We start from the raw sequence: 22,763 nt of genomic DNA, 5'->3' as shown, positions 1-22,763 counted from the left end.
CAATAACAGTTTTTCGACAGATTTAGATCAAAAAATAAATAAATTTTTTTACCAAACGAAAACACCATAAGATGTAAGTCAGTGAACTACATTTGTAATTCATCATCATCCAATTTTATTTTTAATCTCCTTGGATATACCTACTTACCACTACATAATAGTCATGATTCAAGACATTAACCAAACTATGCAACGGAACGCGTTTAGTGGTAAATAAATTGATGAACAATGTGATTTATGCTACAATTTCAATGGGAAGTTCGAAGATGAGGAAGTTCTCATTCCGAGGATCACCATCATATTAACCAATATGTCGTTTGTGTTTAAATGACTTCAATTTCCGGGCCGTCTTGCATTCGCCACTACCATTAATATGTCACAAATCGTTGAAAGTTTGTGGTCGGAATCTGACCATGGGGTCAATTATATGTGACATGTTCAGGGTTCACGAGTTGGAAGAACATCTGTGTAACGTTAAATGTCGTCCATCACAAGGTGTTTCATTGAAGAGTGCAACCCATGCACCAAAATTCATGTCCAACAGTAAATTTTTAAAATAATTGATTTTTTTTTTTTTGTCACATATATTTACTATCCTAACTTCCTCTTTATTTGCTCTAGGGCGGGACAACGTTCGCCGGGTCCGCTAGTTATTAACTAAATATATATCATTATTCGTAATAACTTTAACTGCCCTTGTTCATGCTTTCACAAAATTGCACCTATTAAGGATATTTATTTGTAAAATGGACTTCAGTTACTCATAAAGGAAGGAACAATCCAATACTACCAAACAGCACTCACTTGAGTTTTTGAACAGTTTTTCAAAATGAAAACAACTAACAAAGCAGAAGGATTTTTACACGGCACCATCTTCTATTGTCGATTGATGGGCTTTGAATTTGAAAATAAGAACATCAGGATGAAAGTATTATTCCGATTGGGTTTCCTCAACGAATTATTTATAATGCTTGGTCTATGTTTATACTTTGGTTCCTTTGAACTTGGCCTCCATGAGAAAATTTATATGTTACTTTATTTAAATTATTATATTGTGTCAGTTGCAAAAGTAATATCATTAATCTACCATCGAGAGACTATTCTTCAAGCTTTTAATGAATTTCGTGAAACACATCCTGCAGAAACATTAGAAAAAGCCTACAATCTTCAGACTTACACAAAGAAATACAAAATAATTGAAAATGTTCTTGTGATATTTTTCTGGAATTTAATATTTGTATTTTGTGTTCAACCGATACTTTTATCGTTTATTGATTTGGTGAAAGATGGAAAATTCACATTTAATTTAACTTGGATGGTGTGGTATGGAATCGAAATACCAAAAGAAAATATTCCAATCTACTTGCTCATGTATATCTCTCAAGCTTGTTCGGTATTTGTATCTGCACTTATGATTTTGGGAATGGATTTATGTATTTTTAGTTCATTGATACAATTAACTATGAGATTCGATGTTATACGAAAAAATATAATGCTTATTGAACCTGATAACACAAACGAAGGTGCAAGGAAATTGATTAAGGAAATCGGTGCTCATCAAAGATTTATCAGGTATTGTGTGTCCTTTGACTTACATTTTTACAACTTGGTATTTTTTACAGTCTTGCTAAGAAGTTGAACACAGTGTTTATACCTTCAGTATTATTAAGTCTTTTTTCGTCCTCTTTGATCCTTTGTTTTACTGGATTTCAATTACTTGGAGAAATTACATTTTTAATAGTTATTCAAGCAATATTTCTCCTAGCTTATGAACTAAAACAAGTTTTTATCATGTGTTATTTGGGAGATAAAATGATTGAAATTGTAAGTATAATTTTGAAAAATTAAACAAAAATTAACGAAACTATTATTTTTAATTGAAGAGCTTAAAAATCAGTGATGCAATTTACGAACACAAATGGTATAATGGCACATCAAAATATAAGCGACTTGTTTTGATTGTGTTAATGCGTTCACAGCACATGGTGGGTCTTCATGTTGTTGGTATTTCAGAAATATCACTTCAAACATTTAAAACGGTAATCGAAATGTTTTCCAATCAAATAAACTGGTTTAATTTTTAGAATTTTTTTATAGGTTATGAGTGCTTCTTATCAAATTTTTACTGTTCTTAGAAGTACATAAACAACATGGCCCATAAAAAAGGAAAATTTCACTGTTTCACGAAACAAAAAAAAATTAGTGAAAAATTTTTTTCCAAAACTTTTTTTTGAAAATTTAAATAAATTTTATAAAAGGGAGTACCATATTATTTCCATTATCAGAAATTTTCAGAAAAAGTACAAAAACAGTTTTTCTATAGTTATTTAGACCACTCCGAACACCAAATCTTATTTAAATTGTTAGAGCTGATACCTACTAAGGTATCAATTCTTTATTAGAAAATATAATGGCAACGGATCGTTATTCTGTATTCCATTATTCTGTATTTCAAAATTCTGTAAATCCAAAACTCTGTTTTCAAAATTCTGCAAATCCATTAATCTGGGGTCAAATTACGGCACACGATTACGATCATACGTTAACGTTTTTACTATTTGTGTCTCTATTTAATTAGTAGAAAATGATAGGGACACATAGCAACCATACGTTAACGAACGTATGCCGTAATTCGACCCCTGTTTTTCTATACAAAAATTCGATAGAGAAATCTTGAACGAAATTGAATTTGTTTTGTTTTTGCTCTAAAACTTATTGTTTTTTTCTATTCATTATAAAAACAATTTTTATTTGATCATTTACAGAATTTTGGAATCCAGAATTTTGAAATCCAGAATTTTGTATTTACAGAATTTTAGAATAGAAAAGAAATTTAAAAAAGAACCATAAAATTCGTTTTCCAAAGCAATAAAACAACAACTCGTCGCCCGTCGTTGTTTTGTCGTAAACGCCAAAATGGACTTTTTTAAACTGGATATGTAGTAATAGGTTTTAGAACATTATCTTTTCATTTCTGTTATCAGATTTGTCCTATAGTTTACCGTTACTGTGATAATTAGTTTGCATTTTGTCGTATATCCACAAAATAAGCATTGGATTAGCGTTGGTTTGTCGTAAGCGCCAACTTTTGGCGTTTACGACAAAAATTCTATGTATTTTTCAGCTTTTTTTTTCTTCAGTATTGGTTTGTCGTACGTCGTACAAAAGAAAATTTAGAACGAAATTTTAAAATTGTTTTTTCTTACATGTATGTAGGTATACAGGGTGTCCCATAAGTAATGGATCAAACGAAGTATGCTGATAGGGGATCTTAAGGGCTCTCAGAATTTGGTAACTTGTTCATCCCAAATCCTTACGGTTTTCGATTTAATGCAATTCTTGTGAAATTTCAAAAAATCCCTAGTTGGCAACAGTATTTTGCTTCCTGCGCCCATTATTGATTTTTGTTTTCTAAAATTCTTTTACAAAAACATTGGCAAATAATAAGGAACAATTAATTAATCAAAATAATTTTTATTCCATACGCCATTTCGCTGCAAATTAACTAACAGTTTCAAGTTTGATAAAAAATCAATTTTTAACTTTTATTTGAGAGCAACACGGCGACAAAAATTTCTACGGTGTGAGAATGGTTTATTATTTTAAAAAGTTGCCCTGCTATTGTAGTTTTCAAAAATGTATAAAAGTTTCCAAAGTTGCAGTTAGATCAGAAAATATTACTATTTGAATTCAACAAAACAGGGTTTTTCACAGCAAAAATACAAACAAAAATAGACGCTTTTGTTCAAACAAAAATAAACAAATAACAGTTCGAGAAATGTGTTTATTTTTGGTTGTTTTTTGTTCTGAAAAACCCTGTTTTGTTGAATTCAAATTGTAATATTTTCTGATCTAACTTCAACTTTGGAAACTTTTATACATTTTTGAAAACTACAATAGCAGGGCAACTTTTTAAAATAATAAACCATTCTCACACCGTAGAAATTTTTGTCGCCGTGTTGCTCTCAAATAAAAGTTAAAAATTGATTTTTTATCAAACTTGAAACTGTTAGTTAATTTGCAGCGAAATGGCGTATGGAATAAAAATTATTTTGATTAATTAATTGTTCCTTATTATTTGCCAATGTTTTTGTAAAAGAATTTTAGAAAACAAAAATCAATAATGGGCGCAGGAAGCAAAATACTGTTGCCAACTAGGGATTTTTTGAAATTTCACAAGAATTGCATTAAATCGAAAACCGTAAGGATTTGGGATGAACAAGTTACCAAATTCTGAGAGCCCTTAAGGAGGCCTATCACCATATTTCGTTTGATCCATTACTTTTGGGACACCCTGTATATCCGAAATAGAATATAAATAGATATAATATACCTACTAGAAAAGTATTTATTGAAAATAAGGACTTCATGTGATATAGGGACAACGACTTTAAAAACTATGGGCTGCATTAAGCTCTGCGCTACTTGAGGTTTTGCTTTATTTCTAGAGGTACAAGGAAGAAAGAAGTGCATTTCAGAGACATCTTAAATGTTGTGTTTAATTAATGGTTCTTGTCGTTTGTTCCTATCGCAAGTATCTTGGCCGTGGCGCCTCTTCGTTCACGCGCGCTGTCGTTTTGTTATTGCACCCGCTCGCAAAAACACCTGCTAGTCGAAAATTATTTTTTTAAGGCGCCATTGTTCTTCGCGAAATTTGCGATATTGTTTTGCAAATTGGCTGATGCTGAATTGCATTTGATGTCAATGTAATGTGTTTATATAAGAAAGACCGGTCTAAAAAACTTTCATTTCTGTGGTAAATCTCATTGTGTAGAATATTATGAAGCGATATTCAAATAAAAAAATTAGAATAAATTTAATTTAATTTTATTTACTTATTTAATTTACTTTTATTTATGCTCATATATTTATTTATTAATTTAACCAAACTTTGTTTATTTTTTTTTTATTTCTTTCATGTTTCATAGTCATAGAATGGCTTTTATTTTTTGTTAAATTTTTTTTTCTTTATTTTTTTTCCATGTTTATATATGGTCATATTTATTGTTTTATTCTTTGTGTTTAATCTATTTATTTTACTACTTCTATGTAATAAGAAACTATTTTTAAATGTTTAATTAATAAATAAAAACGAACTGTGAAAATTGAAAATTTACCTACTTTTTTTATTTATGTCGTACGTGCGCCTACTTTGTCGTACGTGTATGGGATGGAAAAAAAAGTTGATTTTGGTGGCGTTTACGACAAACTGATTTTGGGTAAAAACCTTGGTAATTTGAAAACCAAACTAGATGTGACAATTTTGACAACATAAATATGAAGAAGATATCGCACAAAATATTCTATTAAAAATTGAAAAAAATCTATCGGCCAGTTTTTTTTTTAAACCTTAAAATGCGATTTCCCAAAATTCCAAAATTTGCGTATACGACAAAATAATTCTCGGGCGACGAACTGAAATCAAATCCAAAACAAGTATGCAGTTTTATTTGATATGTTTAAGATGCATTTAAAAAAAAAATCGTTGGAGCCGTTTTTAAAAAAAAACTATTGTTTTATAAATAATTCTTTGGAAAAAAAGTTTTAAAATAAAATTGGTACGCTATTTTGCAGAAATCACTAATCAAAATCTAAATCAAAATTTAAAAAAATTCAATGTAACGTTTTCGAAAATTTGACATTTCAAAAAAATTCGTTGGAATACAATACGCACTTCGGCAGAAAATCAGATTTGAAATAAGTGGTTCTAGGCAGGTACCGTTAATAATGATTTTCAAAAAAAAAAAAAAATTCGTCAAAAGATGGACTTTGTTAAAAAACCAACATTTGATTTTTTTTAACAAAATCGTTGGTGCCGTTTTCATTAACATAAAACTTTTCTGAAATTACTTATGGCACCTACGGTTTTTTTGTGGTCCAAAAAAATTAATTACAAAAACTCCTTAATCTTAAGAAATAAATACACCTTACTTTAAGTGCACTTTTTGGCACATTTTCGTTAGTTCAATAAATGCCTTTTGGTCAAAACCACTTAATAAGAAGATCCTCCAAGTACAGCGTTATAATGCATTTTTCAAAATCAAAGCTATACTTAACACTTAAATGTTTAATATGTTACAACCGACACAACGGAATTTGACGGAGTACATTAGTAAAACAACAAAGAATTTGTAAAACAACAGAAAAATATTACTTTTAATTAAATCACAAAAGATATTAAAACACTTTTTTTTAACAACTACATTTACGAATTTAAAATAACACACCTGCAGCTGAAGTATTCACTAACAAAATTGTAAACAATAACGCAAAACTTTGTATAAATAATTAATTTAAATCAACAAATTTTTTTTCTTTTTGATGATGCACAAAAATTAATACACCACTGATTGACTTTGAACTTGTGCTGCAACGAAACAAGTTCGATTTAAAAAAAAATTACAGCTTATTGATTTACGAAAAAATATTGACACCATTTTGGTATGAACTTCACTTCTTAGTTTTACAACTTAGACAGGCAGCGATCAGATGGTATCAATTTTTTTACTGAGAATATTAAAAAACTCAGAAATTCAAACTGGCTAAATTTAAAAAAAAATAAAACAATGTTCTAATAAAAAATTTGTCAAATAATTTTTAAAGATGCTTTGTGATCCAAGTCCAAGATTTGCAGAATGTAAATGTGAGATCCATAAAACTCACCCGCACAAACCTCTCTCCATTTTAATTCTTGACTGTTGGCAACGGGAATACGACAAAAGGACGTATGAAAATTTTCAAATAAACAAAAAGTTTTTCGAAGAACGAATGAAGAGAATTTTTACAGAACAAGATTGGTTTGTTCTTATTGATTATCTTATGAAACGAAAACCAAAAAGTGTACAAATATGCAACATTGAAATACCTGATTTCAAAAATGTTACTTTGTTGGAAAATCTTATCAAGGGATTCAAAAATGCTGAAACTATTCAACTCAAGAATGTTTCCCTTTCAACTAGTTTTCTTTTTGGACTTCAGAAAAATATCAACTCGCTCAAATTCAAACATTTAGATCTAAGTCAAAATGAATTATCTGCGGAGCACTTGTTACATCTCCGGTGCATTTTGATACAATCTGATATTCTTGAATATTTAAATGTCGAAAATTGTTTTATAAATGAAAATACATTTCCGATTCTTGCTGATGGCTTACATAAATCGAAGAGTATTCGATGTATTAATATAAGTCGACCATGTCCTATGTCTAGGGGAAGTATTTTCGATAGCAGCAAATTAATCAACATAGTATCGCAGCTGATTTGGCAAAATAAGTTAACAACTTTAATTCTGCGTCATTTAAATCTCAATGGACACGATATGGAAATAATTTCCGAGTACTTAGAAACGCCAAGTTCAAAACTACAACATTTGGATTTAAAATCAAATAATTTAACTTCACATGGAACTGAAGTACTTTTTAATGCCCTCATGAAAAACAAAGCTTTGCAGACGTTGAATTTATGTGGAAATAATTTGGGATCAAAAGGTGGCATTGTAATAGCAAGACATATTTCTTATTCCAACATTCAATCCCTCGACATTTCCCACAATCAAATTGATTGCGAAGCAATGTACGAGTTGCTAACCGCAATAAAGAAACCATGTGGACTTCAAATTTTTAAAATTTATGGAAATAAATTCAACGCAAAAACAGCGTCTATTTTGAAGCGTCTTCTAAGAGCAAATGTTTTGAATCAAAATGATATCGATGTAACTTACACGTGGGACCATTCCAAAAATGAATTATGTGTTATTCCTTATTTTGGGATTGAAAGAATGCATATTTGAATTTGTAATTAATAAATTTTTTAGTTCGTTAAAAATTTTGTTTTGAAGCATCTGTTCACTATCCACTTTAAACATGAATGTTGTCCAGTGGCTCTTCAGTGGAAAACAGTTTACTTAGGAGAAATGTTGCAGAAACATATGTCACTAAGAGATACTTATATAGGGAACATGTTGCTTAGAAAATTATCATCAGAAAATATGTTGCTTTGAACTTGTTCCTGGGATATGTCACAGGGAATATGTCGGACGGGAAAATCTCGTTAAGTATCACCTCCTCAGGGAACATGTTGCTAAGGGACATGTTAGAGGAAATATGTCTAGCATAGACATATGACATGACACATAGCATTTTGAAATGAATCTACACAGAGAAAAAATAAGGCGGGGATTTATTTCTGGTATATTCAACTTTATTCTGATTAAATATACTAGAAGTAAAGTTATCCCTGGCGTTATGTTTTCTCCGTGTAGAGAACATGACGTGAATAAAAATGTCTCTAGGGAATTTGGTTTGTGTCTTACAAAATGAAAAATTGACGACTATTGCGGTTACCTACCAGTTACATGAAATATGTCACTTGACAACAGATGTCGACATCTGGCTAGGGGATATGTTGTACATTTCACTAGGGGACACGTCATTAGAAACATGTTGATGCTATTATGTCTTAAGGAACATGTCCTTAGCAACATATCACCACAAAACATTTCACATAGGAAATATGTAATTAAGGAATACGTTGCTTGGGGAATTCTCCTAGGAAAAATGTTGCTTTTAAACTACAGATAAAGAAACATGGGACATTTTTTTGGAAATAAGTTGCTTTGAAACTACAGATACAGAAACATGGGACATTTTTTTTTTGGAATAACCACCAGAACCACACTGTCACACTTTGAACACTTTTTATGGATTTGTTTTAAACGGAACGATATTATTCAAACTTGGCTAATTTAAACAAAATAACACAATTATTCCAAAATTAAAAAAATAAGAGCTCTTTGCCAACGAATATATTTACAGCATTGTTACGATTTCTTTGTATTCTAAAGTGAAAGTCCCCATTGAAATATACATAAATTAAAATTAAGTTTCAAATTAAAAATAAATACAATTCCAATAGTAAACATTAGACATGTTTTCTGATTCAATAAATGCGTAAAAATAGTTCACTTTCTAAGTTGTTTATAGAGATCAATAACCCTCTATATCGCTTTATACCAAAACAGTTAAATACTTAATCTATTTGTTTGTAATAGAATGTAAATTTATTGTACTTATTCATTAACAGAATTCAATTATTTGAAGTACGCGTTGCTATTAAAAAATCGCATAAATTAACTTTTAACCTAAACCAAAATATCGTTGTTATAGGTTTCAATTTTCGGCAACGCATCAGTTGTTGTTCTTTTATCAGTTCGCAGAGACATCGTTGGTGCTATTACAAAATATTTTGTTTAAAAAGTTGTGTTTTGGAAAAAATTTCATCTTTTTATTGTAAATTAAAAAGAGAAAATTTAAAACGAAAAATCTTTCAAAAAATGGAGACTATAGCTCCAGAAAGTGAATTTAATAAAATTATTGAAAATGGAGATGAAAATAAATTGACTCCAATGAGATTATTTTTTAAAGACAAATCAGTATTTTTAACTGGTGGACTAGGATTCTTGGGGCAGCTGTATGTTGAAAAATTGTTAAGGTAAGTAACATGTGAGAAATTAAATTTTAAGAATTCACAAGGTTAGTCATAATGTTTAAAAATAAACTTCTTTACAATGATCACTGATTCAACGGGTGTGTATTTAAGAAGCTCAAGAGTGATTGGACTTCTTAAAATATTCTTTTACCAAAACTAGAGTTAATGAAAAGTTAGCATTTCTTGTTATGTTCAAACTGAAGAACACCTAATAATGATTTCATTTTTTATTTGGAAAGCAAAAGAAATGTGTTTCTAAATCAACAAATTTTGTTGCAAAAAAAAGTTGCACATACGTCACAGTGACCGTAACAAGCCTATATTAATTGCTTTTTACTCTTTCAAATGATTAATTAATGACAGTGTTGGTGTGGAAAAACGTCAAACCTAGCTTAATGTACAAATGGACTTATTTTAAATTTTTAACCAAATTTGTTTAATTTGAAGCAGCCAGGGCAAAAACTAGATAACTCAACTTCGTTTTGTGTTTGGGCCAAAATACTTTTTGATGCCAGTGAATTTTGAAAAAATAAAATGCACGACTAGGACTTTTTATACAGGGTGTCCCAAAAGTAATGGATCAAACGAAATATGCTGATAGGCCAACTTTAGGGCTCTCAGAATTTGGTAACTTGTTCATCCCAAATCCTTACGGTTTTCGATTTAATGCAGTTTTTGTGAAATTTCGAAAAATCCCGACTTTGCAACAGTATTTTGCTTCTTCCGCTCATAATTGATTTTTGTTTTTCACAATTCTTTCACTAAAACATTGCCTAATAATAAGAAATAATCAATTAATCAAAATATTTTTCATTTCATACGCCATTTTGCTGCAAATTAATTAACAGTTCCATGTTTTATAAAAATTCAATTTCTTTCTTTTATTTCAGAGCAACACCCTGAAAAAAATTTTTATGGTGTGGCACTGGTTTATTATTTTGAAAACTTTTCGTGTTATTGCAGTTTTCAAAAATGTATAAAAGTTTCCAAAGTTGAAGTTAGAACTGAAGATATTACAATTTAAAAGCAACAAAACAAGGCTTTTCAGAGAAAAATAACAAATAAAAATAAACACATTTTCTCGACTGTTGTTTGTTTATTTCATTTTGAACAAAAGCCTCGATTTTTGTTTGTTATTTTGCTCTGAAAACGACTGTTTTTTGCATTCAAATTGTAATATCTCTCGTTCTAATTTCAACTTTGGAAATTTTTATACATTTTTGAAAACTGCAATAACACGAAAAGTTTTCAAAATAATAAACCAGTGCCACACCATACAAATTTTTTTCAGGGTGTTGCTCTGAAATAAAAGAAAGAAATTGAGTTTTTATAAAACATGGAACTGTTAATTAATTTGCAGCAAAATGGCGTATGAAATGAAAAATATTTTGATTAATTGATTATTTCTTATTATTAGGCAATGTTTTAGTGAAAGAATTGTGAAAAACAAAAATCAATTATGAGCGGAAGAAGCAAAATACTGTTGCAAAGTCGGGATTTTTCGAAATTTCACAAAAACTGCATTAAATCGAAAACCGTAAGGATTTGGGATGAATAAGTTACCAAATTCTGAGAGCCCTAAAGTTGGCCTATCAGCATATTTCGTTTGATACATTACTTTTGGGACACCCTGTATAGAAATTTAGTAAATGTTATTAGCTGCGTTCCTTTGGAAATATTTATCTACTTTTTAGTACTTAAAGCTGCTTTGAACTACTTTTTCAGTATAGCAAAGTAGATCAAAGTAGTTTTAAGTACTAAAAAGTAGATAAATATTTCCAAAGGAACGCAGCTATTATTGTAGTTATATAAAAAAAAAATAAAAATAAAAAAAACATAAAAATCGTTTTTCAAAATAATAAAACAGTATCTGAAATGGAAATGCCCTCCAAAACAAGTATGCAATTTCATTTGTTTTATTAAGATGTATTCTTACAAAAAATCGTTAGAAAAGTATTTAAAAAAAAAACTAATTTTTCATAGGTAAATGATTTTTTGGAAAAAAAGTTTTAAAATTAAATTGGTATGCCATTTTGTAGAAATTACCAATCAATGTCTAAAACCAAAATTTCAAAAAAATTCAATGTCCCGTTTTCGAAAATTTGATTTTTCAAAAAAAAATTTCAAATTATTTTTGGCTTATATAAAAATTATAATAAGTGCTTTTATACAAAAAGTTTCGTTGAAATCGAATGATTCAGTTTCGGAGTAAAACCGATTTAAAAAAAAAAAAAACAGTTCTATGGCAGGTAACGTTAATAATGATTTTCAAACAAAAAAAATTTTCATTAAAAGATAGACCTTGTCTTAAAACTTAAAATAGATTTTTTTTAGAAAAATCTTTGGAGCCATTTTCGAGCAAATTCAACTTTACTAAAATCGATATATAACAGGTACCGTTATTTTCGGTTCAAAAAAATTAATTCCAAATATCCCTCTGGAGAGTAGCCAAAAATGCTACATACCAAGTTTGATGTTAATCGGTTCATCCGTTTAGGCTGTAGCTTCGTATACAGACAGATAGACAGACAGACCCACTTTTTTGGCATTCACTATCATCCTTATGTCATGGAAAAATGTTATCTCAACTTTTTTTTTTTACGAATGCATAACTTGATATACAGGGTGTCCGGTAAAAAATGCATAAGCCTGAAATGACTGATAGCTTAACTTATGAATATACTAAAACCAAATAGAAAAAATTTCTATCGCAACCAGTTAAGAAAATACATACTAGCTTTTTTTCGTTCAGTGTATTTTAAATTTCATCATCTTACGTTTTCGTTCACCACAACCAAGAATGAATGAATTTTATGAATTTCTTATTTTTATAATTTTCTACAATAATTGACTAAAACCATGAGCATTACATAATTCTCAAAGCTGTTGCAATTTTTCTCTGAAAAAAAATATTGAAATTCGTTTTTCGATGCAAAATGTTAAAAAAAAAATATTTACACCTGTGGTATGAAAAAAATCTATAGGAACGCAGGTGGCCAACTTTTTTAAAAATATGCGCTTCCAAAGGGGATTGCAGAATGGTAATAATTTTTATCAAATCTAGAGTTACTAAGAAGTCATTGGTACCAAAAAGCAAAAAAAGCTTATTAATTTAATAAATTATTTTAACAGTATAATCTATGAATTCTTTTCACATTGCTGCCATAAATGCATCCATTATTTTTTTTTTATCAGTCACATTTTACAATAATTTTTCTAATACGTTACCATAAAAAAAACGTTATTTCAGTTTTATTTGTAAAATCATATAATTCAGCTCTCTGATATTCCTATTTGAAACTATAGGAACAACGTAAGTCTCCTATGAAGTTATATCACAGAAAAATTAATTTCAATTAAATATTCAATAGTTTAATTCATTAATAAGCTTTAAAACTTTAAATTTTCTAAAAACACCACTGCGTTACCAAGATAAACTACAGTGTTACCCTGATTTGCAAACAATTCAATCCAAATTTGTGTTTCAAACTTGTAAATGTAAATAATGTTAATTTTATAAATCAATATAGTTTTTCTACTAATTTGTACTTTTTCTTCAAGAAAAATCAAATTCAACCAAAGGGACAACTTTTTAGGCACTAAATAGTATTTTGGCCCGTTTACAAAAATCATCATACGGTGACTCTGCAAATTTGGTCAGAGTTTTTAAATAACGCGTTTGTAACGTCTTTATTACATTAGTTATTTGAAGTTAGTTTTTAACGTTAGTTTTTTTTATTTTTGTTTAAAGATTTACTAAGTTGGAACTCAGGTTTAAAATTGTAATTTAGGTATAGAGTCAGAGTAGTGATCGTGAAGTTAGTAAAGAATATTATTTTGGAATTGACCTCACATAAAAAATTATTTATGTAAGCAATGAACAAGTGATAAAACATTCTTTATAAGCAACGACAAATGAAATTAAATTTAAACAATTTAATTAAATTTAAACAGTAACTATATATTTTGTTTAATTGTTTGCAATAATTTTCATAAAAATAGATGTGATGTCAAGCATATTTATCTATTGGGACGACCTAAAAAGGGCAAAAGCACTGAAGAACGTCTCAAAAATACATTCACTGGATCGGTTCGTTTTGTTGACTTCTTTTAATTAATTAATAATTTTCGTTTTTCTTATTAATACCAGCATTTCATGAAACTGTACAACCATGATCCTCACTATTTGAAACGTGTTTCAATTATTGAAGGTGATATGGGAAGTTTAAACATGGGAATATCAGAATCCGATGAAAAAGAACTTATTGAAAATGTTCAAATTGTCATTCATGCTGCTGCTGATGTACGATTTGATGAAAAACTAAAAACACTTTTGATGATCAATTTGCGTGGAACTCGTGAAATTCTTGAACTTACAATGAAAATGAAACAAATTCAAGTAAGTATAGACTGTGACAAATATTTTATTCAGAACATTCAATTTTTTACGATATTATTACTAACTTCAATTTTTTAAAGGTTTTTACATTCATATCAACCGCATTTAGCCACTGTGTTAGAACCTACATTGAAGAGAAGTTCTACGATTCTCCTTTAGATCCAGATATTATGATTAGACTCGGAGAACAACTTAATGATAAGTCTACCAAAGACTTGGAAGTATTAACAGAACGAATTATCAAACCCTGGCCCAATACCTACACTTATACAAAATCACTCACCGAAGAGTTGGTTCGTCATTATGGCAACAAGTTTCCTATTTGTATCATGAGACCATCCATTGTTATTTCCACACACGAAGACCCAGTGCCGGCTTGGTGTAATAATATTTATGGATTAAATGGGATTCTAGTAGCTTGTGGTCTAGGTGTCCTTAGATTGCTGCCAATTAAAGAAAATAATGTAGGAGATGTTGTTTGTGCGGATTTTGTTATCAATTCAACTTTGGCTGCTTTGTGGGCTACACATGAGGAACATGAACAAGCTAAAGCATCAAAAGTTAAAGTAGAAAAAGATCCTGAAATTTATAATGTTTGTACTTCAACTGATAGACCTGTTACATGGGGTATACAAATTTGTCTTTTTTTATTTTGGCCCATAGATTTTTAACATAATTTCCAGGTACTATCGCTGAAAGTATGGGTAATCTTTTCAGACAATACCCTGCAAAGAGAGTTTTATGGAAACATTGTCATAATATTGTTAATAATCAATTTATGTTCACATACTTAACAATTTGGTATCATGTTATACCAGGTCTAATCACAGATCTTGCTCTGAAGATAGGTAAAAAGGATCTGAGGTAAGTAAATTTTACTTCCTTAACTCAAATTCTCTTAACGATGTCAAACAATAGCTTTGAAGTCAATAAAAAGATGATGTTGATTTTTATATTCTCCTATAGAATTCGTTCCAGTGTAGAAATCTGGTCAATTGTAGAATAACCAGGTATAAGGCCGCACCGGTGCGGTCCACTTCAAAAGACTAATTCTCCTATTGTAAACTTCAGGGACCCAGAGTTTTTTTTTTTGCTGCTTATTTCTTTAAAATGTGGAAAGTTGTACGATCAATTTGAACTAGGATCATACCAAATAATTGTCTAGTTAAATACTAACATTATGAGACCATAAAGCTCAAAATTCAAAGTCCAAAGTGAGCAAATGAACAAATTCTCCAATGTACAAACTATAAGTCGTGCCAACAAATTTTGTCAGGTACTTCAACTACCTCGAGCTCTTCCCAGCCTTCGCTCACTCCCTTGGCTGTTCTCCTTTATGAGTTTATCGGTATCCCGATTCTTCTGCCTTCTTGAATGAACGCGTTTTTCAAGCTTTTGTCCAACCCACTGCCATTTATAACTTTTAGGAAAATAGATTCAATGGATTAACTACCCGTTCTTTATTTGAACAATCGCACTGCAAAATTTCTTTTAAGAATTTTCCCAACAACTCACGTTTTTAAAGTCGGTGCCCATCATAACTTAAAAACTACTGTACCGATCCTCTTAAAATGTGGAACACTTTTTCCTTACATTATTAAGGTAAACTTGGAGACATTTTCAAAATTGTGAACAGGCCTATGCATTCAGCTAAAAAATTACAAATTTATTTTTTTAAGATTTTCGAAAATTATCCAAGGGGTACCCCTTGTCTAAAAATTCGGAATTTCTCCAAATCCATCGAATGAGACATCAAAAGAAAGGACTCTTTAGACTCTATTCATAACTGAAAACCAAGAGTTTGTAGGAGTTCAGGTTGTTGAATTACTGCAATCGAAATATTTTTTTTTCATTCGGAAACAGATATTTTGGGATAAAAATCCCGAAACATATTTTGGTTAACAGATATGAGATCACAGTGAACATGCCTATGCACTCAGCTTAAAAAAATTACAAATTTATTTTTCTTAAGATTTTCGAAAATTATACAAGGGGTACCTACCCCTTGTTTAAAAATTCGGAATTTTCAAAATTTTTCTTGAAATCCATCGAATGAGACATCAAAAGAAAAGATTCTTTAGACTCTATTCATAACTGAAAACCAAGAGTTTGTAGGAGTCCGGGTTGTTGAAATATTTGCAATCGAAATATTTTTTTTTATTCGGAAGCAGATATTTTCGGATCAAAGACCCGAAACAAGTTTTGGTTAACAGATATGAGATCACATTGAACAGGCCTATAATTTGTTTTAAATTCGCAAAAACCTGACTTCTTTATTACGAGTTTCAGGTACAGATTACACCGGCTCACAAAAAAAATGCAATACTTTTGATCGGACCTACCTTTCTTAATATATTTCAACAGCAGAATCCGCATCTGTAGTTAGGTACAACATTTCAAAATGTTGAGTAAATTGCGAAAAACCACCGACTTTTATGTTTTTTTTAAATATACCTACTTAAAATTCTGAGGGTGTTTGGGCAAAACTGTTTCAGTTACGGATTCAGTGCGTCAAAATACATATATAAAAGTATTATTATTTTTTTTTTTTTTTTTGTAACGGATTTATCGGATTTTGAATTTTTTTTGTTTGAAAATTCATTTTAATAACGAAATTAAATTGATAATAATTTTTTTTGGAACTCAATTTCATTGAAAATGACGTGTTTTCTACACTTTTAGAATTTTCCAAACATTTTCTAATTTATATAGAATTTTATAAAATCATCCTTTCACTTATTTAAGCAAAAAATTTACCGAATAACAAAATTATTATTTTTCTGTTTACTTACCTGTTATTCCTGGTCATTTCACCTTTAATATTCATTTTTATTTGATAAATTAATAATTTTAAGTGTTAAATATTTGCAAAAAAAATTAAATTAAAACATTTTTTTAATGCATCAAATAAAAATGAATATTCAAAAATTTGAATAAGAAAATTAATATTTTGCAACTCACTAAATCGTCCCTTATTAGTTGTCAATGAATATTATACATAATCTGAGTTGGGAAAAGTCAACTTGTGCATTTTTAAAAATAAGCAGTAAGCTGTTAGATTACTATAGTTGAATAAAATTTGTTTATTAAGGGCGTTTAAAAAGCTGAATATTGAAGTCAGAAATCTAACCCGCTTCGACATAATATATTTAAATTTATTTTTAACTAATTTTCTGTGCTTTTATTTTATTTTTTAATTTCAGAGTAATGCCGATTTATAGAAAAGTGCAGCGTTTTATGGTTGCTCTATCGTTCTTTATGAAAGTTGACTGGCGTTTTGATACAACCAACATGAAACGTGTCATTCAAAAAATGACACCTGAAGATAGGGAATTCTTCCCCAGTGATGTTCGTCGATATAGTTGGTCAACATTTTTGTATAATTATTTGAGTGGATTGAAAGTTTACATTGGACTCGAATCACTTGATGATGGTGAAAAGGCCAAAGCAAAGTACAAACGATTAGAAATGCTACATTATTTAGTTTTGTTTTTCTATTATGGAATACATATTTTCATTTTCACAATGATCGCTTTAAAATTAGGAGTTACTACTTATTTGAAAAACAGTTTAATTGAGAATTATGAGTTTTTAAAAAATCCTCAATTAGAATATTAATAAACTTAAGAGTTTAAATACCTAGTAAGATTGACAAAAAAATTACATTATGTTTTTTATATATTTAATAAAATCATCAATTCATTAAATATGGTATCTATTTTTTGTATTTTTTAATCATTAATTTTTTTATAGATTTAAATCGAATTCAACTTTACGATTATCAAATCAAACAATTTGATAGTTTTCATCAAATTTATGTAATGGCCTTGCGACTGTCCATCACACACACCTCGTTTTTAAGTTTGTTTATCCGGCTTTAAGAAGTGTAAACACTTGATATGAAATACTCATAACCTGAAAATAAATAGGAAAAACATTAAATTATTCATTAAATACAAGTTCTTTGTTTATTTTATTACATTTCGAAAAGTTTGAAGTGATATATCTGAAATACCGCCTATACGAAGACCAACACTTTTTTGAGATCGCATTAAAACCATCAAAACTATTTCCCTGTATTTTGGTGTTCCCAGATACCATTTGTGGGCATACATTGAATTACTAATTTGTTGGCTCTAAATTTAGTGAAATAAACTAAAAGATTTATAAGTTAAGTTAAACCAAAATAAACTTACAATTTCAATCAATTTGTCACCCAAAAAACATGTGATGGCAACTTGTTTCAATTCATAAGCTAATAAAATAACTGATTTAGTAATGATGAATAATGACAAGTCACCAAGCAATTGAAATCCAGCAAAACAAATTATCAAGGATGATGATAGAAGACTGAATAGTACTGAAGGTGTAAACACAACATTTAACTTTTCTGCTAGCCTGTGAATGAAAATCAATGTTTATTGTTTAATCATCATTTAAGAACCTTAGTAAAAAAAAAATCATGTTGGCAGTTATGATGTCTGTACAAAACACCACAGAATTGTTATTATATTTTAATATTAATTTTAAAATAAATGTCAAAAAAGAAAATAATAAAAAAATATTTTTAACATTAACCCACTGTCGGCACACGGGTGTGAAATTAGCAGGACAAAAATAAAAAAATTACGATTTTTCAAAAAGTGGTCACAAAAAAGTCTCTTTAAAAGGGTGAAAATATTTTTTTTCGGAATTGTGAATACAATATTCGAATTTCTCGGAATATTCTACATCAATTTCATACTTTGATTCTCTATAAAATATTGTGACCGAAAAAAATTCTAGCGACATGAAAAAGTATAAACCCAATTGGCACACGTGTGCCTATCACGTCACAAAAAAGAAGTGTGCCTACAGAGGGTTAAGAAAGGCCTTTTTAAATGGTTTAGATCTCCAAACGAAGTTTTTTTATTTTATTTCTTATACATAAAGCAAAGAAGTTTTGAAATTTGTTTTTTTTTTTTTTAATCATTGTAATTGTAATTCAAAAATACAAATATAGTTTTTGGAAATTAAAAAAAAATCGAGAAAATTCATCGAATTTCTTATTTTCACATATTTCGAAGTGAAGTTATGTCCCATGTGAACCTTATATGTAGACCTTATATAGTTAAAACAGAGCCCAGAATTGGTAACTTTCTAATCCAGAATCTAAACGGTTGTTATAAAAACATTAACTTCAAACATTTTTTTTTTTTGCTACCCCAGTCCATAATTTTGCCCGAAGTTCACTTTTAACGGAAAACAAAAAAAAAATAAAATGCACGACTATGGGTCGCACGAACTTCCTCTTAAGTTAAAGTTGCTTAAATTTTTAAGACTTTTTATATAGAAATTTGGAAAATGTAGGTACCTCCTATATAAACTCCTGCTCAAAATTAACGCACACTTTTTTCTGCTTTAGTTTTACCCCTTTATCTTATTTAAAATAGCTTTGAAATTTTTTGGTTTATTTTTTGTGTTTGCTTATTATTTAACAAGTCGAAAAATTTCGGTCGCAAATGCATCTTTTCAACATTTCCTAGACATGTTCTATTGAATTCAAATCCGAATTTCTGTGTGGTCAATCTAAACCCGGCATATTAAAATCTTGAAGATGTTCTCAAAGCACTCTAGCATGCATTATCGTGCATCAGACTAAACTGTGGAACAAATCTAGAGGTGATTGAAAACGGATGCTGTCCGAGAACGTCAGTCAATTATCTTTGGGTAAATGGGTACTTAACGCAGGTCTAGGAGGGCTCAATAACTCCGTAGGTGTTGTAAGGCAGATTTTACTCAATAAAAATGTATGACTCTTCTTTTTCTTCGCGGGTTAACAGACAGACTTCAGCAAATCTTCCCCACAAACATTTTATTCCATACCTTGAATTTAAGATCAATACTGTCTCATTTGAAAAAAATAACCATGATACTGTGGCATTAAGTAATAACAGGACTTTACTGTAAAATAAATAGGATGTGCGTAAAATTTGAGCAATAGTACAAAACAAAAAAAAAAAAAAAAAATAAAATTCGTTTTTTAAAAAAATAAAATCTGAAATCAAATTGCCCTCCAAAACAAGTATGCAGTTTTGATTGATATATTAAGATGCATTTTTAGAAAAAAAAATTCTCAAAATCATTAGAGCCGTTTTTTAAAAAAACTAATTTTTTGGGAAAAAAAAGTTTTAAAATCAAATTGGTATCAAAATTTCAAAAAAATTCAATGTCCCGTTTTCGAAAATTTCAAATTTTTTTTAAAAATCCAAAAATTATTTTTTTTCGAAATTTTATGTATTTTTGGCTCATATTAAAATTATATAAATGCTTCTTCACAAAAAGTTTCGGTGAAATCGAATAAGCAGTTTCAGAGTTAATCGGATTTTAAAAAAACGGTTCTATGGCAGGTACCGTTAATAATGATTTTCAAAAAAAAATGTTTTCATTAGAAGATAGACCTTGTTTTAAAACTTGCATTCGAATTTTTTAAACAAAATCATTGGAGCCGTTTTTGAGCAATTTCAAGTTGTAGGACAAAAACCAACAAAAAGAGTAGAAAATATTGATCGTTCAAAATTGATCATAATCTTTATAACATGTGTATAGATTTTAAAGAAAACTATCAAAAATTTAAAACTATGAGGACTCGAAAGAATTTGATTTTTTCTTTCAGTAAGAAATTTTTTTTGGCAAAAATTTCCTTTAAGAAATCAATTTTTTTAAATGTTTAGTGACACAGAAAAGTTATTCAAGTGTGTTTTGCTTATTTATTTAAATTTCAGGTGCCGGTTGTTTTGTTCAAATTGATCGTTTATCATTGAAGATATAGTCCGAATACTAAGTATGCTGGGAAAAACAACGACAAAAAAGTTTGAAAAATCATATCTCGAAAACCTATCCATACAAATTTTTTTAGTTAAGATTTTCGTTTTTCTGGCCTCAAATCTTAACGAACAAAGTTTTTTAATTTTTTTTTTTAAATTAATGGAATCATAATCAATTATAATTTTTATAGCGCGTTACGTGTTTATTTTTACCTTAAAAGTCTCTGATGATAAACAATTTGTTCCTTCAATTTTACTGTCGCTTTTTCATCAGGCTCAATCAATAAAATATTTTTACTAACAATATCGAAATGCATACAAAGTTGTAACAATGAACTGAAGAGACACAAATCCAAACCTAAAATTGTCGTAGCTGCAACACAACTTGCATGTGATTGTGAAAAGTAATACAACACATAAAGAAAGTAGTTATCCTTCGGAGATTCAATACCATACCACAACATGCATGGAGTTATAAAACCAAATCTACCATTTTTAATCAATTCCAATACCGACAATACAAATGGAAATGAAGTATAAAATGAAAAGATAGTCTTAAAAAATCCAGCTAGAACTTTTTCAATTTTCAAATATTGATTTAAATATTTTTGTAGATGAAATGCTTTTTCACATTCTTCAGTTGGATATGTTTGACGAAATTCTTTAAATATTTCGTTAATATTTGTTCGATAGTAATATAATGACGATAATTTAGCAGTTGATACTAGAAAATAGTTTATATAGCTTATATTGATTGTTCTAGTTTGTAAATCGACTTCTTCCATGATATTGAATAATATTTGACCTATTATAATTATTGCCAAATTTATAAGTCCAACAATTAAATAGAGATTTATTGATTTATCGTATGTAACTCCGATTAGGCGAAAGTAAGTAATTGTTCCGTGCAAAAAATGTTCGACATTTTTATTTTTCATTATTTTTTTGGCAGGGAAAATGTTATTCACTGCGATTGTGTAACTAAACTGGTCTTATTTGCGAAGATGCTTTCAAATAAATAGAATTTTTGTAAATAAATAAATGAATGGTGGTTAATCTACATTAAAAATTGAAACTTACTATTGACTTTAACTTATTTAGGGATTACACTATTTTTAATGATTTTTTAATGATTTTAACCTCAAAAATTATGCTATCCAAAAGCAATTTGTTGTTAAGTAATAAGATGCAGGTGGTGAACGTCTCAGGCAGCAGCGTTAGGCGAGCTTGCGGTTACAAAATTTTACGGTCTTTGGTGAGATTTAATTAATTCTATCAACACATGAATTTTAGAAATTGCTCGTATTTATATTTGAAAGGACAACAATCTTGATTGAATATTTCAAAATTTAATGCAAAAGTTGAAAAAATAAAGACATGGCTTCAGCGCGAATGCCTTTCTCAACTCAATTCCGTCCTTCGGTTTCATTCGGTTCTCGGTATGAACAAGGAGAAAACGACAACGGAAATAGGTACCTACATCTGAAAAAGAACGTTTGAATTTGTATCAAACTGAATATTTTAAAACCGTTTAGAAATCGTCAATTAAAGTTTATTTCATAGTAGTTCTGCAGGCTCTTCAAATATTCTTCGGCTTTTAGTTTAAAAGTATGCAGCAAATTTAAAAACTGAAATTCTTCTTCGTCAAATTTGTTTTATAAGAAGAATAACTAAATTATACCCAAATAGTCAAACTACAGAAAGAACTATAGCAGTATCATAGCACTATTAATATCTTCCGAATATTAGAAAAAAAAAACTTTGATTGCAAATAATTCTTCAACCAGACCTCATAGGACTTTTTGGTTTTCATTTGTTAATAGAGCTTAGAACCCTTTTTTTGTGATGTGCTGTTTGATTATTTTGGAGGAGATTTTTGAAAATTCCAAGCATACTTCCAAAAAATGTGTTTTGTGATCTCTTTGAAATGGCCAACTAAGCCTCGTGATCTCAACCCTATTGAGAATTCTAGGAACGACATAGAAGGGACAATTAGATTTTATCTTTAAGATTATTGTATTTATCACTAGTTTATTTTTCTTTTAATCTATGGTATCTTTTAATGCTTTGCTA

The 22,763-nt window shown here is 29.1% G+C and overlaps 4 protein-coding genes across 4 annotated transcripts; 3 read left to right on the top strand and 1 right to left on the bottom strand.

Annotated features, from left to right (window-relative positions):
- Positions 1-716: 716 nt before the first annotated feature.
- LOC129910967 (odorant receptor 67c-like) lies at positions 717-2,145 on the top strand. The gene is made up of 5 exons (XM_055988583.1): positions 717-1,371; positions 1,444-1,572; positions 1,623-1,824; positions 1,884-2,039; positions 2,098-2,145. The coding sequence occupies exons 1-5, from the start codon at positions 830-832 to the stop codon at positions 2,143-2,145; spliced, it is 1,077 nt and encodes a 358-aa protein (XP_055844558.1). The 5' UTR covers positions 717-829.
- Positions 2,146-6,541: 4,396 nt separating this feature from the next.
- On the top strand, positions 6,542-7,803 carry LOC129906089 (uncharacterized). The gene has a single exon (XM_055981726.1). It carries the CDS (start codon positions 6,604-6,606, stop codon positions 7,786-7,788), a length of 1,185 nt encoding a protein of 394 aa, XP_055837701.1. The 5' UTR covers positions 6,542-6,603; the 3' UTR covers positions 7,789-7,803.
- Positions 7,804-9,273: 1,470 nt separating this feature from the next.
- Positions 9,274-17,537, top strand: LOC129906085 (fatty acyl-CoA reductase wat-like). Its single transcript, XM_055981718.1, has 6 exons — positions 9,274-9,488; positions 13,488-13,575; positions 13,636-13,884; positions 13,965-14,511; positions 14,568-14,748; positions 17,088-17,537. Exons 1-6 carry the CDS (start codon positions 9,331-9,333, stop codon positions 17,500-17,502), a joined length of 1,638 nt encoding a protein of 545 aa, XP_055837693.1. The 5' UTR covers positions 9,274-9,330; the 3' UTR covers positions 17,503-17,537.
- Positions 17,538-17,549: 12 nt separating this feature from the next.
- On the bottom strand, positions 17,550-21,475 carry LOC129910959 (putative odorant receptor 92a). The gene is made up of 4 exons (XM_055988572.1): positions 20,904-21,475; positions 18,081-18,282; positions 17,865-18,020; positions 17,550-17,799 (listed from the first exon to the last, which is right to left on the bottom strand). Exons 1-4 carry the CDS (start codon positions 21,473-21,475, stop codon positions 17,752-17,754), a joined length of 978 nt encoding a protein of 325 aa, XP_055844547.1. The 3' UTR covers positions 17,550-17,751.
- Between the last annotated feature and the right edge of the window lie 1,288 nt (positions 21,476-22,763).

Source organism: Episyrphus balteatus, chromosome 1 (assembly GCF_945859705.1).
Source record: "Episyrphus balteatus chromosome 1, idEpiBalt1.1, whole genome shotgun sequence".
Lineage (NCBI taxonomy): Eukaryota > Metazoa > Arthropoda > Insecta > Diptera > Syrphidae > Episyrphus > Episyrphus balteatus.
Note: the sequence above shows the minus strand (reverse complement) of the source record. Positions and strands in the feature narration are given on the sequence as shown.

Excerpts from the sequence above, each read along its gene's own strand:
- LOC129906089 (XM_055981726.1), top strand. The coding sequence starts at position 6,604 with ATGCTTTGTGATCCAAGTCCAAGATTTGCAGAATGTAAATGTGAGATC.
- LOC129906085 (XM_055981718.1), top strand. The coding sequence starts at position 9,331 with ATGGAGACTATAGCTCCAGAAAGTGAATTTAATAAAATTATTGAAAAT. Across the intron at positions 9,489-13,487 it reads TATGTTGAAAAATTGTTAAG|ATGTGATGTCAAGCATATTT; the intron begins GTAAGTAACATG and ends TCATAAAAATAG. Across the intron at positions 13,885-13,964 it reads TGAAAATGAAACAAATTCAA|GTTTTTACATTCATATCAAC; the intron begins GTAAGTATAGAC and ends AATTTTTTAAAG.
- LOC129910959 (XM_055988572.1), bottom strand. The coding sequence starts at position 21,475 with ATGGAAGAAGTCGATTTACAAACTAGAACAATCAATATAAGCTATATA. Across the intron at positions 18,283-20,903 it reads TATCATCAGAGACTTTTAAG|GCTAGCAGAAAAGTTAAATG; the intron begins GTAAAAATAAAC and ends TTTCATTCACAG. Across the intron at positions 18,021-18,080 it reads GTGACAAATTGATTGAAATT|AGCCAACAAATTAGTAATTC; the intron begins GTAAGTTTATTT and ends CACTAAATTTAG.
- LOC129910967 (XM_055988583.1), top strand. The coding sequence starts at position 830 with ATGAAAACAACTAACAAAGCAGAAGGATTTTTACACGGCACCATCTTC. Across the intron at positions 1,573-1,622 it reads GCTCATCAAAGATTTATCAG|TCTTGCTAAGAAGTTGAACA; the intron begins GTATTGTGTGTC and ends TATTTTTTACAG. Across the intron at positions 2,040-2,097 it reads CACTTCAAACATTTAAAACG|GTTATGAGTGCTTCTTATCA; the intron begins GTAATCGAAATG and ends ATTTTTTTATAG.